This window comes from Pygoscelis adeliae, unplaced genomic scaffold (assembly GCF_000699105.1).
Source record: "Pygoscelis adeliae isolate BGI_AS28 unplaced genomic scaffold, ASM69910v1 Scaffold57, whole genome shotgun sequence".
NCBI lineage: Eukaryota > Metazoa > Chordata > Aves > Sphenisciformes > Spheniscidae > Pygoscelis > Pygoscelis adeliae.
The window spans coordinates 2,309,245-2,328,213 of NW_008825615.1; the positions used below are offsets into that span (position 1 = coordinate 2,309,245).

The 18,969-nt window shown below is 37.6% G+C and overlaps 1 protein-coding gene across 2 annotated transcripts in view; it reads right to left on the bottom strand.

Moving 5' to 3' along the window:
• Window positions 1-4,954: 4,954 nt before the first annotated feature.
• Window positions 4,955-18,969, bottom strand: part of LOC103924580 (cytochrome b5 reductase 4) — a 38,548-nt gene continuing 24,533 nt past the window's right edge. For both annotated transcript variants that reach the window (XM_009333115.1, XM_009333113.1), the window contains 6 exons: window positions 15,336-15,476; window positions 13,978-14,130; window positions 13,176-13,326; window positions 8,053-8,139; window positions 6,480-6,644; window positions 4,955-5,560 (listed from right to left, as the gene is read on the bottom strand). In XM_009333115.1, coding sequence (XP_009331390.1) covers window positions 5,506-5,560; window positions 6,480-6,644; window positions 8,053-8,139; window positions 13,176-13,326; window positions 13,978-14,130; window positions 15,336-15,476 — 752 coding nt within the window. In that variant the 3' untranslated portion in view covers window positions 4,955-5,505. The remainder of the gene's footprint in view (window positions 5,561-6,479; window positions 6,645-8,052; window positions 8,140-13,175; window positions 13,327-13,977; window positions 14,131-15,335; window positions 15,477-18,969) is intronic.

Sequence of the window (18,969 nt, forward strand, 5' to 3'; positions counted from 1 at the left end):
AAAATCAGGATGCAGCTGTCTGATATAAAAGGCAGAAGATGTATTTCCAAGATATTGATGATGTACCTTCTTCTGAGGGAGGAGAAGAAACTGTTTATTTCAACTGCATGTAGCGTGAGCCACTGAAGTTAAGAGGTCACTGACGCATAAAATTTATGACCATCTTTTAAAAATAAGGTGGGTGTTGCACAGTTTTGTAATGCAGGAATTTTTCTAGAAAAGCAGCTAAGGGCTAGTATGATAAAAGATACACCTACATGGAGGTTTCTGTGGCTTCTCCCAAAAAAACAATGTAGCTCAGAAAACAAAATGCATGGGAGGAGACAACAGGGCAAATTTTTCCACCTTACTATTAATGAAATCTCCTCCAGAAGAGTCGGAACAACTGATGCAGTGAAATAATAAACACTGTGTAAACAAAACATTAGAATTTTTTTTTTTTTCCTTAATGAAGACCTACTGAATGATTGCATTCTTCAAATTCCTTACATTTACTGGGTGGTTTTATTAAGGATGCTTTTCTATAAACAATTCTCTCTTAATGAACATACAAACATCTCCTTGGGCAGCAGCAGAGAACCGATCAGCTATGCCACTTCACATCGGCTCCTCTGACTTTGTTTTAATCAGTCTTTGAATATTTAAGTATTCCAGAACTAGAACTGATACATCTGCAAATTGGATTTTCCTATAAGCAATTGTCTTCCTCACATTTACCACAGGCAACAAAACCCAAGAAGCTGAGTTTTTAAAAATACAACTGGCAAATAATTGTTACAATTTATCAACCCTTTTCATTATCAGCAGCATGCAGCAGCTAGCTATAAAACAGTCTTAGTAATGAATTACAATGTGTAATTGGGATTTCAATCCCAATTTGTTGTCTTCAACAACAAAATGCAATATAAACACTGTCTTAACTATTGTATTTTTCATGTTTCTCATGTGTGGACAAACTTAAATATTTTATGAATAGTCTCTTGGCAGACTTATTAATATACTGTACTCAAGTATTTACTTCTTCAAGCTACTGTTTTAATTACACAAAATATGTATCTACAGCTGTAAACGTAATGAATTACATGAAGAGTTTATCCCAGAGTACATTCCAAACAAAGAGCTGGGAGACTGCAGATGGCCCTTTTCCCCCATAAACAATTTTCCATACAAGTTCCCTGTTTGACCCTGACAACACAGCAATTAAGCCAGTGCCTTTTGATAAATGTTTCAAATTTCCTTTCGCAAAACTAAAAAGGGTTTGTTTCTTGGTGAAAAACCACCCAGAGATGGCACAGAGCGTCAATTCAACAGAGTGTTTATCTGACATTAACCAGGTAATAGGAGAATATTCTTCTGATGTCATCTCCCGCTTTTAGTCTTACTTCCTAGGAAAACGTAGCTCTTTTCTGGTCAATCTCTGCACAGCACATGAAAGCCTATTTATTCCCTCTCTCCTCTTCCCACCCAGTAACTCTCAATCTGCAGGCCAGCTGCAATAGAAGCCGGGTAGTGTTATCATTTTGCTGAGCACAAACTTACTGTAAAAGCAATTTTAACCAACTGAAAGCTTACGGGAAGATCCATTCGATTTCAACAAGGCAAGTCACTGAACTAATGCTAAAGAACTGAAAGTTGTACCAGTACAGGACAAAAAAACCCCATTTTTCAGGAAATTAACATGTTGCATCCCCCGAGATGTGCGAATTCTTAAAAACTTACACCACAGGCTGACAATCTAGCTAGGAAAACATCAGTTAGAAATACTGGAGCTGTCTGTATGTATACATTTATTTTCTTAACTTCCAGAAGATATTTAAGTATCGATCTCTTCCTCTAACAACCAACCACAGAATATAACCACCAGAAGTTGCCGGGTAACCTGAAGCACTCGTTGGGAACTAGATGCCACCACAGCACAATTGTAGTGCAGATACATTAAAAAAACCTCACTTCAACAATAACAAAAAAAGAATAAATTGTTACCCACACTAATTGATTATAATTTGTGACAGTCAAAATACCAAAGTATGACGCTCTGCATAAGAATACTAGTTCTGTGTTACTCAAACCAGACAACTTGACACGTCTATTCAGTCATCCCAAAAGAAAGCAGACATACTCGCTCACTATTTAATGCTCAACATAGAATCATTTAGGTGGGAAAAGACCCTTAAGATCATCAAATGTCGCACCTTGTAGGATCATCAGCCTTTTTCTCTCCCCCAGTGCAATGGGATCCCTGGAGCACGTTGGTCCAAATGATAACTTGATGTTGATTCATGGATGATCTCATGCAGGAATCTCCAGACTTCCCCCTTTCCTAGACCAGATTTAGATATTCTGGTTTTATTATGAACAGAAACACTTATGAATTCGGTGCTTGATAGTGCCTGACAATGAATGAATCAGAGACTACCAACAGCAACCATTCAAAAGTTTTCAAAGGTAACATATTTGCGTATTGAAACTTCCAAGGATGTCTCTTTTGCATGTCACAGTCTCCTTTTGCTCCTCATCAGTAACATCAGCATCTCAATATTACTCAGTTTTGATTGAGTATTAGTATTTCCAGGAAAAATACAAGGCCAACAAGCCCTGGACATAGACTCCTCTTTTCCCTGTGGACAGATGCAGCCCAAGATCCAGGAATTTTGCTCCAACTCCATGAAGGTTTGACCTGGAAGAACCACCACAGCAGAACACCTCTGCACTCAACATCTTGTTGAGTTAAATTTCTTTACTGAAAGAGTGGTTAAACATTGGAAGAGGCTGCCCAGGGAAGTGGTTGAGTCACCATCCCTGGAAGTATTTAAAAGACGGGTAGATGAGGCGCTTAGGGACATGGTTTAGTGGGCATGGTGGTGTTGGGTCGACGGTTGGACTCGATGATCTTAGAGGTCTCTTCCAACCTTAATGATTCTATGATTCTCTGATCTTGTTGGACTTGCAAGGGCAGCTACCAATTTGGTTGCTTTCCTTGCTTCATATTTAAGGTATTTAAGATCCACATGCCGTATGACACTGAACATAACCAATCGCGTCAGGGTCTTCCTTGCTTCAGGATGACAGTCCTGAAGTCTCCGAGAGCACAGTAAACAGCAATTACCACTAGTAACCAGACTGGAAACAAACTTTCAGAAACCAAAGGGGATGCACACTAGCTGCACCAGCTTCTAGACCTACTCTGAAGTAGTTCTGTATCCATGATCACCACCTGGACTGCAGGAAGCCTTCGAGAAGTCATCATCTATTGACGAATATGGCCTATGTCCTAAGGCAAAGGATAAAGTCATTGATGTACTATGTCACAACAGCTACTTATCCAAAACACTTTCCTTTGTCCTTCTGGATAAAGGCAGATAAGGACAATCAAAGCACAAAGGGCAGGATATTGGCAAAGTAACCTGTTAAAACCAAAAAGCCTGAGAGGGAGGCAATTAATGAAATTCTTTTACACAGGAGACCATCCCATCAGATCTTGGGTGATTGGAACATGAGAAATTCCTCAGTATCCTACGGAAGTGATTAACACCAAAATGTAATTTTTAAGTCATCACAGTCATCTCGCATTTGTGACAGAAAAAATGATAAAATTCAATGAGTGCTTTGTTTTTCCAACATAGCACTGATGTTTCTGCTCAGCAGAAGAGAAACCCGTTCAGAGCTTCGTAGTACAAATCTCCACAAATAACGCATTGCAAAGTTGTAACTGAAAACATTTAGATCCTTCTAGATGACAAAATGATGACACTACCACTGAAATAACTTGTGACCTATGGGCAATGACTGACAACCAGGTCCTTTTCTAACTTCAAGTCTAATAAACGAGAGGGTACTGAAGAGATGACAGCTCAGTTTAGCATAGCTAGCCACTGTCAGATAGCAACTTAACCTTTTTAAAGGGTATTGTTAAAACATTTTTCATGAATGCTGAGGTATTAATGCCACAGCCGCAAGTCTGGCTTCTTAGGAGGAAGGAATACCCATTCAACACAACAGGAGGATGCAAACAGTACTAGATGTCACACAAAACAATGCCTACAGCTGTTACTGACAACATCTAGAATGGGGCTCGCTGCTTTTTTTCTCCAAACTATTATTAGACAGCAGATTACTGCCTCATGATAACACACTTTCAGTAATGGAGTAAAAAAAACCCCACTGATTCAGATAACCTCATTTAATACTACCGCAATGTGTCAAATAGTTTTAGGTACTTCTATGGTCCTGTCCTGGTTTTGGCTGGGATAGAGTTAATTTCCTTCCTAGTAGCTGGTACAGTGCTGTGCTTTGGATTTAAGATGAGAACAAAGTTGATAACACACCGATGTTTTAGTTGTTGCTAAGTTGTGCTTACACTAGTCAAGGACTTTTCAGCTTCCCATGCTCTACCGACTGAGAAGGCTGGAGGGGCACAAGAAGCTGGGAGGGGGCACAGCCAGGACAGCTGACCCAAACTGGCCAAAGGGACATTCCGTACCGTGTGACGTCATGCTCAGTACATAAACTGGGGGGAATTGGCCAAGGGGGGCCGCAGCTCAGGGACTGGCTGGGCATCGGTCGGCAGGTGGTGAGCAATTGCACTGTCCATCACTTGTTTTGTATATTCTATTATTATTTTATTTCAATTATTAAACTGTTTTTATCTCAACCCACGAGTTTTCTCAATTTTACTCTTCCAACTGGGTGGCGCTCAGTTGCCGACTGAGGTTAAACCACAACAGGTCCTTACCCTGGCATCTGCAGGCCATAACCTGTCATGTTTTTACCCTCAGAAGGGCTCATGACAAGGGACGCCTGATACCAGGGAGGTCACACAGAAGGTTTTGTGAGAAACCAAGACTCTGTGCCTCTGTTCTGAGTTCTCAGCTCATGTCCTAAGCTTGTGCAAACCTTTCTGTATGACATTATGAACTGAAAATACAAAAAATTTACAAAAATGCATAGAGTAATGTAAAATTATTATTTTTTATTATTTGATGTAAATTTTTGTATTTTACCAAAGGTACTTCTATTCTTTGTTTACAAAGCCAAAAACGTATCTGGATCACTTGCAAGTCAAAGAAGAGATTTCAGATGACAAAGAACATTTTTCAATGACCGGTTACCTGAGTTACAGTCCAATATTTCATTTCAGACAGTATCACTCTTAAGACTTTTTACAGTAAGAAATAATAAGCTTTTCAAGTCAAAACTTACATCAGTGCTCGTCATAAATTTAAGAAGTCTCATGAACCAACAACATGAAATATCTTACATAACGTATACTATACATTTTTGCTTGCCTCTACAATAAATTAATACCCCGGATTAGCAAAAATATTTACAAAACCAAGATAAAACACGGTATAAAATTTTTTCAAAGATATATTTCTTCCAAGAAACAGTTTGGTACCAAGAATGAAATTTCAAGTCTTACAAAATTGCTTCTCACTTAATTAAATTCATGAAGGTAAATAAATAAGATTCAATTATACAAACAAACATTGATATCCTTATATGGGTTTATGCAGTAAAAGTGTGTATCTCTTCCTGGGAGTATCCAAGATCCTTCAGATATCTGAAAGTAAAAAATCAAATTTTTAATATTAAATTAAATCAAATATTTAGTATTAAAAATTATTGGAACCCAAAACCCACCACAGACACAGCTGAAGCATAACTTCAGCACCACTATCTTGTTTTTATTCAGACACGCACAATGAAGTTTACCTTTGCAAATACATTTAGAAAACCTTTCATGCCCAGGGGCTCATATGTACTACATTGTCTTATAGGATACTGAAAGAATTTCTAAAAATACATACAGATATCTATTTAAAGTATCTCAGATTTCTCAAGAGGTAGTATAATTACTGGCCAATTCCACCCTCCATGCACCTGACTTCAGAAGGGCTGCAGAAATGCAAGCGATGTCCATATTGGTTCAATATTTTGAAGCTGGGCAAGAGAAAGTTAGATGGCCTTTTATCTTTAAATATATGGCATATAAAATAAGGAAAGTATTAGGTACAGACATAAATAAATCCATTAATAAAAATTGAGAGAAGTGCTTGTGATAGAACAGCTGCTTTGAATCTTACTTTTAATAATTTGTCAAGCTAACACCAACACAGAAAGCTTATTTCTTATTATAACAACTTTTCTGTGAACATCAAATAAAAGCAGCATTTAAAACCTTGGGGAAAAAAGGTCATTGTTGAAGAGATGCTCTTAGATAGTTTTGGACAACTTACTAGAGCTCATGAAATTTACATATTGCTGATATTTACTTATCTACACACTAAATATACTCCTAAAGTATGATGCCAGGTGGTTTTTTTAAATTCGTTTTTTAAAAAACTTAAAAACTTTTCTTACAAAGCAGAAAACGGAAGGCCATTTTTGAAAGGCTACCAAGTCAGAAGCACTATAGCTAGTTAGGTTGTCAAATTTAAAAAAAATTCCTCATTCTCTAGTTCATCATTTAAAATACTCACTGTACTCCTTGTTCTGCAAAAGGTGTTGGACCACAGATGCAGATAAGCACTTTGGAGTCTGTTCTGCTTCTTTTCACAAACTCAGAGAGAAGCGATGAAGAAATCTTCCCCTGCTTACCCACCCAGTCCTTGCTCGGTTGTGAAAGAATGAACTGAACCTCAAACCTGGTAAGCAGAAGAATATTTCAGAAATACTCAGAAATATCTCTGATCAGAAATCTGCCACACAAAATGCAGATTTTCTTTCCTATGATTACTTTCTTGTTCTGCTCAGCTCCCACTGGCACGGTATCAGGTATCACAGACATTTAGTTGTTTCTACCAACCAAGTCAATCAAATCACCTCCAGTATTGTGCATTTAATTACTTAACCCAATCTTTCAATCTTAAAAATTTTAGCTGTTATTTCACTGTACAAAGAAGAACAGCTGGTGCCAATTAAGATACTAAAGCACGGATTTTATTGTTCCGTTAGTCACTTACACAAATGTTAGTGTAGCTCAGTACACAAGTAGTGAAATAAGAACGCTTAGCCAAACTTGTGAAAACATCAGTACAATTTCATTAATGAGAAAACGCTATAACTGGTTTAAAAACCCCACTAACGGCATAGTTATTGAGTAAAAAACAAACACTTGTGTATCTGAGGCTCCTAGTGAAAGGGAGAAAGGATTTTTACTGTAAATTTGCACAATGTCTAGACTATGAAGCTTTGGATGTGCCAGACATCACCAGGTTATAAAATAATATTGATTTTTCTCTTCAACATTGCAAAGGAACATGTGAAATTAATTTGTTCATACAATTTCAACTAAGAATTAAATAAACAAACAAAACATACTTCTGTCATATAAAATCAGTGGCAGTGAATTTATCTAGCAATAAAAACAAGGGTACTTAAATTGAAAGGCAACCTAATATTCCTATGTCTCCTGACAGAACTATTCCTGCTAAACTAAGTTAACATTACATATGGACTAGTGCATTTTAATCCATAATTACATTGTAATTGAGGAAAAAAATGCAACAATTAGTACATAAAAATGAAAGTAACTGGCCTCATTTAAACTTTAAATTTCTAGATAAACATTGAATTTCTAGATAATAATTTTCTCAACTAAGTGACACCAAAGAGGCTTTTCAAGACGCCTCTGTAAATTCAGAATGTTGCTCCAAGGGTACACTATCCTTGTCTATCACTTCTGTGCTTCTCTTTGCATATCCGTATTTTCTATTGCTAAGGCTAATTTTCTTCACCTTCAAAAAGCTTCTCAGTTTTAACGATCGTCTCATCTAACACACTGTCTCCAATAAACATCTATTAAACACTGTCATATCAAATCCCTGGCTTCCTATGGGACCTACAGAACATAATGACATAGCCTGCTGCTATGCATCTGTGACCGATATAAGCACATCTTCTTCCACTCCCTAGGTCTTATCAAATTCTTACCTAAGAGTTTCCAGAATTGGGATCTGTCTTTGTGCTAAAGCTGTACAGTTAGTCTAAGCCCCAAGACTTGTTCTTCTATACACTGGGATTGTACAAGTTGTTCTCAAGACTTTTAAATACCTTTCATCTTTAAGAACTAATTGCTCTAGTTGGTTTCTCCAAAGTATGTCGTCGTCTGTTTTGTTGAAGAAGATCAGCTTCACTATCCTTAAAAAAGAGAAGAAAAATTAACTGCAGATTGTTTCTGTATTTGAAACACCTGTTAAAGCATCAGAACTCACTGCATTATACAGAAGCCTTTTGCTTACATTTTGTTTGTTTGTTTTGCAACTCTGCAATCCGTAAATCTTTTTGCCACTAACCCAATACAGTATTTTTCTTGCTGTACCTGAAAGTCTGCTGGACTTGTGACCTCTCTTCTAAATGTCATAACCCTGTCTGTGGTTGCAACCTCTAGTTCAGGAACTGCTGTCCTAAGAAAAATAAAGTCTCTTGACATTACTAAGACCTGACTGAGAATAGAGTATAGCTTGTCAAGTTTCATCTAGCGGTTTCTCAATATTGTTTGAGCACTACTACGTCAGTTAATAGCTGGTATATGAACTCTGTACACCTTTTTAATATTACAGCAATACACCAGCTGTGTATTTCAAGAAGGTTATATCAATATTGATTTCATAAAGATGGAATCTAAACACATAGGAGTAAGAGAAAATTAACTCATAACTTGAAGAGTAAACTACAGCTCTGTACCAGGTTATCTTATTCCTACTTTATTTGTTGATTTATATAATCTATTTACCTGGAAAGCTACTGTTTACAAGCATTATATTTGCCAGAGAGTTCACATTAAAAATAAATGCTCTGTCATTGAGGTCATTGCTATTATCTTTTCAGATTTTTATGCTACAGTGGAGGTAAAACACAAAGACTGACTTTACAAAACAGAATTTACCATTTGATGAAGCCACATAAACCTAATTTCTCCTTTATTGCTAATGACAGACTAATACCCTGGGGACAACTGATAGAAGACAGATGATCTGTTGTTAAAAGCAAGCAGTTCCTGAACTGCACCCCACAGGGCTTTAAGTTACTGTTGTTTTTTCCACTCAGGCACAGCTCTGAGCAGAGAGAGCATGTTGCTGTGGTGCCAGAAGCAGTAAGTTCAGTGCCGTACTTGCAGGAAGCTGGAGCGCTGGGATACCTGGCACAGAACCACATGGGTACCTGTCAGGGCCACCACTGAGGCTGAGCTAAGCCTGCTGGCCCTGCGCACCACACAGCCCTGCAATTCCAGTTCCGTAACAAGGCACTCCACTACCCAGCGTCCCTTTTACATGTGGCCAACCTTGCTTCTAAGAGACTAGCACTAGACGCAGTAAGTTTATATGATGCTGCGCTGAAACTATTAATTCCCGTCAGTTCATCCTCTGTACCTTGCAGAGAGCCATCTTTCACGCGTGCGTATCACATATGCTAGGGCTTCTGCAGAGAGTTCATGATCTCCAGCTGTTCAATGGCAGTCTTCAACTGCCATTTGAAAGCCGGTATTCTCCGAGCCTGAAGATACCACATTTTTGACTTCTAACCTTTTCCCCTTTCGCAGTTTGGTAGCACTTCAGGATACCAGGAAATCTCTTACAGGCTACATCAGATGCCAAAGATAAGAGATCATCTTCTACTTATGAGAAGCACGTCCATTTTCTGCTGCCAAAAGTATAAAACTGAGGTATGACCGTTGTATATAATACACATCATCAGTAGTGTTATTGAGAGAAAGAAGTTCCAGATGCATTACAACTCAAAATAAGTTACAACGTACAAGCTTTGGAAAACCTGCCTGGTGTAGAACAAAACATCCCCAAATCAGCTATGCTGCATCTTTAAATACTAAAATCAACTTATTCAGAAGCTAGCATGTGCCAAAAATCTAGGTTTCTTACATGCTTCCCAGGGCCCACTTCCCTGGAAACATGGGAAATAAAGTTCACCAAGAATGTAGTGCTGTCAAAACTGGCATGGTGCCAGTGTTACTCAGGTGGGGGAAAAAAGGCAACAAAGAGTGCACAGCAAAGCCATGCATTTTGCTCATTGGGCACAAAGGTAGAAATTGGTTATTCGGAGAATAATGCTTTGAGACACTCTTACTGATACTCCCCAACGTAGACAAATATATCTGCTGCAGTACTGCTCAGTACTCAGCACTATAAAGAGAACAGAAAACCCCCAAACTTGGAATGAACTGGGAACAGTTTTGCTGGAAATGAGGGAGAAAACAGCTAAAAGGAAGAGGTAGAGATTTGGATATGATCCCTACCCAGTACAGAAGAGCTGGTTGAGAGAATGATGACAGAAGTTTAGATAACAAATGAGAAACTTAATCATCTCTTTGGAAGGAAATAGGGAGAATCTGACATACTGGTAACTACCTACAAGGGATGCAGGTTTTAATAAACTCAAAAACTGCTATGCAAGGTCTTATGAAAAGCTGTATAGGGAGAGGAATTGAAGAGATCCTTAGGTGATTTTAACACAGAGGAAGAAGAGGTAGAAAAAGTTACAAGATCACCTTCAAAAACCAGAAGTGATGATGAAAGTGGAACACTACATTAAAAGTGAGTATGAGAACAGAGTGGTAGTTTAGGAATGAAAAGCTGGAGACAAAACAACTATCAAGGAGAATTAAGAATAGACTGCAAGCATCCTGTACTTATTTGATAAGAGCATTAGCCCTCTACCTAGTGTTTAGTGCCTTTGTGCCTCAGTCTTCTTTAAGAAACGTATCCATCTGATTGCAGTTATACACCACCAGTAAAAAGGAGCAAAAATCTCAACTTAAAAAGGAAAAAACAGCATAGAGGACCGATATTCTTTTTAAATTACTACTTTGGCCAAAAACAATTTGGCCTGTAAGAATAGAAACAAGACTGAAGGAAGAGCATTATGACTTCATCACAAAAGGATACTGCAGACAGGAAGAGAACAAATCGTTTTCCACGTTTACCGTAGGCAAGAAAAAACAGACTTAAAAGATAACAGGGAGACTTTGGCTAGACAGTAAGAATGGAAATCCAATGATCCAAGCCCGTTACATCACAGCAAACGCCACGTAGGGAAGCTGCGGATTCTCCAGCGTTCGCAGTGCAGCCCCAGAGGTCCAGCCGCACTCGCCCAGCGCTACAGACAGGGGCTTCTGCACCCTCAGGTGACAATTCGGTCATTATTCAGATCCTTCCTCAACTTTCTGCAATTCATGTTCTAGTGTGTGCAATCCAAGTTTATAGCAATCATTACTTTTCACAGTAAGAGAACTTTATGCAAATTATATTGTTTATATATACATATAATCTCATGTATATAAATAGTATATATAAATACACACACACACACATATTAAAGACACTCTTGTAATATTTTCCCAAAAGAGAAAGCGAGAGTTAAAGAGCAAATATAAGGCCAAGAAACTAAGTTGCCTAGAGCAGTCAGAAAAACAAAGCTTTAAGTGTCTGCATATAAACAGAAGCTGTACCAGATCAAATCATTCCAGTGACTAACAAGCCTCCACGGCAAGAAGGAAAAATTCATTTACTTCGACTAGTAAGAAAACAGATGTTGCTGCATCCTAAGCTAACTGTGACCACTGAGTTCCCATAAGAAATTGTGCTGGAGAGAGTTAAAATAAGCCACTCTGGTCATCTTTCAAGGACAGAGTAGATATAAACACTAACGTGTGAAAGACTACTACTGCACAGATATCTACTCTGTTTATTCTGGTTATGGATGTCAAGATTTGCATCTTTTACTACGCTCTCCTTAGTTCTGCTTTCTTATTATCAGAACCACTTTTACCTGACATACTAGTTTTCCCCTCAAAAGAAAAAAAAAGTTATTCCAAATTCACTTAGTAGTGTTTCCCAAGCCTTTTGTCAGATAATAGATTTATCTTTTGGATACACAAAGCCAGCCAGCCATTTGTTATTCGCTACTGACAATACAGGACACTTTGGAAAAGCCAAACAGTACGCAGCCTCTCTGTTCACAAAATGGGATTATATGTAATTGCTGAACAATAAACAATACAAGAATAATGTCTGAGTTAGATTTTTTTTTTCTAGAAAGTTTTCTGCAGTACGTCATCCTTTTTAGCTTTACTATGAAGACTAGTGTCCAATTAATCTATGTTGTTTCAAAATGTGCTTCATAAAGACATAATGAACCAAAACATCCTGTGCTTATATTGAATAAAATTCAGTATTAGAAATTGATCTCCATTACAAGAGTCCAAATCCAAAGGTACAGGAAAACAGTAGCAAGTCTGTTGAACTGTCCTCTGCAACAGTTTTAAAGAAAAGACAGTTCAGTTATATTTTTCATTTTTATACTCTCCTAAATTACAATAGTTCACATTGACAAAAACATAATCTGCTAAGAAATTTTGCAAGATGCGATTCTAGTGAAAGATTTTTGCTAAAAGCAATGCAAGCACACCTCATCTCTATCGAAGTATGCCCCTACAGTAACTCTTTGAATTTCCTTTTAAAGTTGAGCTATTGTATACTCTTACAGTTGTAAACTGACAATCACATCAAGCAGAAGTAGTAGTTCTGGGGTTCTGAAGGACATAAGGGGCCAAAACAACCTGTTCACTTGACCAAGAACAAGTAATGCTTCCTTGTGTAGATTTTACAAGCAGAGTACAGAATGCATATGCAATACACACCTTTTTATGCATTTCAATATACTTAATGCTATGCTTACATAAGTCGTGCTTTTGTGAAAACTGGAACTGGTAAAAATGTGTTACTGTCGCTTAGCAGGTGAAAACAGTATAAAAGTATGCTAGCTATTCAAATAGATTAAAGAGAAGCCATAACTAAACAGTTGTAAACCTCCTCAGTCCGAAAAAACAGTGTCTACATCGAAATATTTCAATACTAAAAAAAGGCATGCAAATGCAAAGCTAGTTTAAAAAAAAACAACCACCCCTCAGATTTTCTACTTGGTGAGCTCATTTGTATCACAACTAAAATCCAAAATGCAAATCAGTCCATTTTGTGGATGGTAGCCAAATACGTGTAAATTCCCTAAAGCATGCCAGCTTTTGGCATAAGTTGAAGAAAAATGCTTTCATACAATTCTGTTTTGTTAATTGTATTATTAACACTGAGGCTTGCCCATTATGTTTCATCCTTCCTATGGATTACTCTAGCTTGGGGTTAAATCATAAGAAGTGTACGTACCGGAGGCAACTAACTTCAGTCAGAGCAAAATTCAGCAGTTTAACCATTGGTGTGAAGCCTGTGCCTGCTGCCAATAAAAAAAGATCTTCTGAAGTTTGAACCTGTGACTTCTTGAAGTTACCTTCAGGATTGCTGACAGAAATATAGTTTCCTTTATTAAAAAAAAATAAAAAAGGTAAAAGTTAATGAGATGAAAACAAGCTAATTACTATTCTGATTTTTTTTTAAAGGCTCTTTCATATTGCCTTCGTCTTTGTAGTATTAGGGTTCCTTTCAGAAAGGTACTAGACATTTCACACAAGGATCATTCTTGTTGAAAGAACAGATGTTCAATTAAAATGTCTTCTCTTGATGGATTTTACATTATATGAGTATACAAACATTTGCAAAGTCAGTGTTAAAAATCTACCTCCGTATTTGGAACAGAAAAGGAAGTGCATCTGAAGTCTAATAAAATAGACCTAGCTTTCTTTATTCGAAAGTACAAAAAGTTGTTCTAAGAATATATACAACCAGTGATCAACTATAATGTGTGATACAGTTGACATATCTGAACAGTTAAACACGAACACATTTGGAAGATCTGTCACGAGAGCTTTACGTAACGGACAACTCCTAGTTACAGTGAGATAAGCCTGTACATTTAGGGCATAGAGAATAAGGTTTAAAAAAAAAAGTTATAAGTATGTCCCAATGTATAAGTAGGTAAACAATAAGAACATCACAATACCCAGACAGTGAATCTGAAAAGATAAAGCAATTGCTGCAAAACCAAACACAAAAAATCCCAACATATACTTACCGATTTGTAGGTGGTCAAGTGCCTGTGTGAACAGTCCACAGGAATAAATTTTAATCATTAAATATATATGTGCACCATCATAGTGAGATGGTTCTTTGAAATCCAATGGCAAAAAAGGCAATACAGGTGTGTATGGTTTTACTACCTCTGTCCCTAGACAGAAGACAAAAAGGTAGCTGAAATAACATGAAAAGTACTCTACATCCAGCAAATTTACTGCAAACAAATACCAAAATAAACAAACAGTAAACAAATAATCTGCATATCCCATAAAAATAACATCATTGCATGCTTTTATGCAAGTATGTTACTTTCCACTGCACCAGTTCTTATTACAGTAGCCTTCTACTTCCAATTAAAATCTTCAGGCCACTGTACAGTATGTTACTTTTATACTACTTAGAAATTCAAAACACTGGAAGAAAAGATCTAGAGTCATCCCCAAAGAACATGAAAATCTAAACATCTGCATTTAATTTCAAGTACCACAGCTTGATTTTTTCTAAATTGAAATAGCAGATTTTTAGTGCTGCATGATTATATTTTCTTCCACTATCATTTCAAAAAGCCATTGTATAATCATAGAAAAAAGACTGCAAGAGTTGGACACCAGCAAAGAATTAGGTAGGGAGGAGGAGGACAAAACACTTCGCAATTAAAGGATATTTAAAAATTCTTCTGAGAAATCTCTCTACCATGCATAGTGCAATGCAAGTACAGTGACCAGCATAACCATTAATATGGAAATTTTTAAAGTAGCCTTAAAAAAATAACAGATATTTCTTTGACCTCCCATTTTATTTTTTTAAGTTCACCTTTTACAAAAATTTGAAGAATAGCACTTAAACAATGCTTTTCAAGACGCCTTCCTCTCACTACCTCATGTTATCATTAATATCACGTAACCGGAGTGTAGAGTAGTGTTACCATGACTGCTATAAATCCCTCAGAAGAAGGGAAAAGGAAAAAAAAAAAAAAAAAGGAAAATTGCAACATTATCCTCCGCATGCCAAAAAAGCTGCAAACTAAAAGGAACTGACTAATCATACATAACACACATACAACGAGCTTAACCCCCTTCAAAGATGAACAGCGCTACTTCAGGGGAGAGAATGTTTTAAAGGGAGAGTTGAAAGAAGAGCCAGTAAGGTCAACAGTAAATACCAGCCACCTCAATAGTTAGCTTTCCAGCAATATTAATCCAGTCTGTTCATTATTAAGCACTGATTGTGATCCTGGAAGCACAGACCTTCTAACTACAAGCAGGGAATTACTGGCCATGGACTTGGCATTCTCCCAAGACTATGAAAAGGGATTTACATTAATATATCCATGGCTACATTCTGAATTTTTCTTACCTGCAATGATTTGTTTGAGGTAAACATGTTGTCCAGTGGGAACACGGAGATGTGTGCTCTTAGGCAACATTAAGCAGAAGAGCTTGGTGTCATGGGTAACTTCCATCTTAGAAACCAACTTGCATTTCCTATAGAACAATCCTAAAAACATGGTTTTACTTGTCTCAATCTGTCTTTCTATTCTTATACATCTTTTAATAAGAGATAGAGAAAGGAACATATTTCACTATATACAGTTATAAAAAGACTATAAACAGATGCTTCTTGTAGCATTACTTACAATTATTTTTCTAATTTTGGACTAAGGACTCATTTATAGCCTTACATTAGACTTATAACAGACTGAATCTGTAAGTTATCAGCATTGATTGGGAAGAAGTAGAAAAACACCAAATACTAGAAGAAAGCAGAACCCCCTGTACTACATTGCACCTGCACGAAATTCACCATATGACTACAGCACGAATACATATATGCAGACTAAAACCAGCTTGGTTAATGCAAATGGCAGATAACCGAGGCACAGCGACAGAGTCTTCAGGAACAGACTATCTAAACCCACCCAGCATCCCAGGTATTTATTGGGCATTGTTGCAGTTTCACTGCTATTAGCACAACGAGAATTCCTGATACAGCTTTGCACAATTTTTCAGGTACGTAATACCAATACTTAAATGCTTACACATGACAAAATGAAACGAGCATTGTGCTTACATAGGCAATGCACACTTCAGCATTATCAATAAATATTTTGGACATGAATTGGTGCCTTTTGACTAACTAGAAATTATGAACTCCAGTTATATGTTCATATGCTTACTTAAATCAAGTACGTGGTCATATGTACAGCACAAATTTTTGTTGATACAGCTGTTTTGGAGGTGAGGGGTTTCAAACACAGTGCTTTTCAACTTGTACATCAACTAAATGCTGTGCAAAAGGTAACTGAAAAAAAAGAAAGCATTAAAAAAAAAATAATCACTGTGCAAGGTCTGCATTTCCACCAAAATTTTTCAAGACATTGAGAAAGAAATCAGGGAAAGAACACGGCTTAATCAGAATACCTACAAAAAACCTGTGTACATTCCTATTAGCAGCAGGGGTATAAGACACTGGGAGAAAAGGGAAGGAACACCCCAGAATATTTAGCTTTGTTCAGGGACAAAAGGCAAATAAACTATAACAGCTTCACCAATACCTTATGGAAGCTTAAAAGTAACATGTTTTCCCTATACCCGCAATAGGCTCAGGGCAAGATAAGACATTTACTCTGCCTCTGCTACAGCAGGGGCAGTAACTGATCACTTACACTGGAAATGATCTCTGTGGCAAAGCACTCGGTGTAAGGCTGGCCAGACCTGCACCCATTTTAACTAAGCAGCCATCCTGATCTCTGTAATCTGCATCATTACATCACTTCACAGTCTAAGAGAGGATTTGAAAACACAACAAAATAGAGGGCTATGCCCTGCTGATTACAACCAGAGACTGCAAAAAGTAAGTAGGGATGAAGCAGCAAGGAAGAAGTACTTCAAAGAACAAAGGGCAGAGATGCAAAAACAACCACTTAGTAGCTTTCACTCTGGGAAGAGACATGCTTAGAAAGGTTAATTTAGCCACAAAAGCCAAATATAGGAAGGTATTCTTCAACTCTCAACTATAATATTCTATTAACTGACATAGGCCTGTTGCCATTGCCACCATAGGTTGGTATTTGACTACTTGGGAACAAGTGTCCCAGCTTTCCTAAAATACTGTTGGGAATAACAATTGCTGCATAAGGCAAGTGACAGCATATTGTAGAAATTCTAGATACAAAACCAGAGGTGTAAATTGAAGACGACAAGAAATCATTTTTCCTCTTCTACCTTTAGAAGAGCATTTTTCAGCTAAACCTTTGTTTCAGCACTGCAGTATTTTAGCTCTAACCTGGAATATCAGCGTGATGATAGTATCACACTGCCTAAACAGGTCTGTAACTCAAGGGAAGTTTCATGGGCTATAAGATACTGGAAGCTCAGCCCAGCAAAGAATTAAAAAAAAAAAAAAAGAAATCAAGCAAGCAACAAAATCCCATGAGCAGCACTATCTAAACGTCATACTTCCAAAACAAGCCAAAAAAAAAAAAAAAAAGCAGAGAGAAGCCTCTTCCCTACAATTATCCCACCATGTCATTTACCATTTTCAATGTAAAATTTGTAACCAGTCCCAGCGAGTATTTTCACATAAAGCCTCTCAACATTTGACAGGCTCATATATGAGAATACTTGAGCATGACACCCTTCTGCATTGAAGCAATTTCAGTGAAGCGATGTTTCTTCCCCCCTCTTTTTCTCATGTTATTGAAAAACACTCAATTACTAGCATGAATAGCTGAGCTACTCATGAAATGGGATGAGATGCAAAGGACACAAGCGGCAACTCAGGAAAGTCCAACTAGGCAACACCATGAGGATGGTCTGGTCAAACACTGGGGCAGGCTGCCCAGAGGGAGTCTCTGTTCTTGGAGATATTCAAACCTTGACTGGACAGCTTTGAGCAGGAGGTTAGACCAGATGACTTCCAGAGGTCCCTTTCAACTAAGTTACTTCTATGATTCTAATATTTCTTTAGGTCTTAATAATTAGAAGTACCTTGACCTTTTGTATTTTGCCCCGGACCAGCAGATGCTTCTTTATTTCCTGACTTTAATCACATGCTGATTCTCTTTTGAACAGGGATGAACTACCAGAAAATCTGTAATAAGTGTACATCACTTGTACATGGCCTAAATCCTGAAGTCAGCCAAAATTCTTTCTTGCGTCAACAACTCTTCTTAAGCGAGTCTTGCCTGACAGAGGGCTTATGCAAGTTTCCAGTGAAGTCTTCATTAAATGCAAGACAAAACGTAAAGGAAATTCTAGGCATTGCTGCAGCTCAAGTGACCACTGCCATTGCTTCCCTGCTCTTACCTCCAATAGCACCACTAAAGGGAAGCCCAAGCCAGTAAGGCTAGCTGAACTTTACTCTTAACTTGAAGGGTACAGTTTGAGAACAGACACCAATTGCTGCACTTAAAAAAAAAACAAACCAACAAAAACAAAAACAACCCCACAAACACCCCCCCCACCCCCCCAAAAAAAACCAAAATAGGCTCGAGAGGGTCTCAGTAAGCCATCCTGTCCATTCTCCTTCACCAGTGTTCTCTAAGAGTCATTTAAGGACTGCTTTGAGTATTTCAGTAGTTTCATCTAATGCATTATCATTTTCCAAGTAACTTATCTGTACTACCGTTTCCTTATTGCAGCTTTATTACCCCAAACATTCTGCTGTTCCCAGATATTCTGGATTAAAAACCCAGCCAAAGAGTTCAAGACAGCTGGAGAGTGCTCTGCGACAGTGCAGTCAATTGCTGCCTGAAGGAACAGCCATCACTATTAACATTCCCTTCTTCAATAAGTACAGGATCACTGCGTGTCAATTCAACCACAACAGGAACAAAAGAATTTTAAACAGAGAAAAGCTTTCAAATAATATTTATCCACAAAATGCTTAAAAGTTAAGGGTTTAAACAAGATGTTCCAGCTCATCCATGCTTCTTTCTAATTGGCTTTATTTCCAAGGGTATAAATAAAGTCTGCTGGAAGGGTCAAGT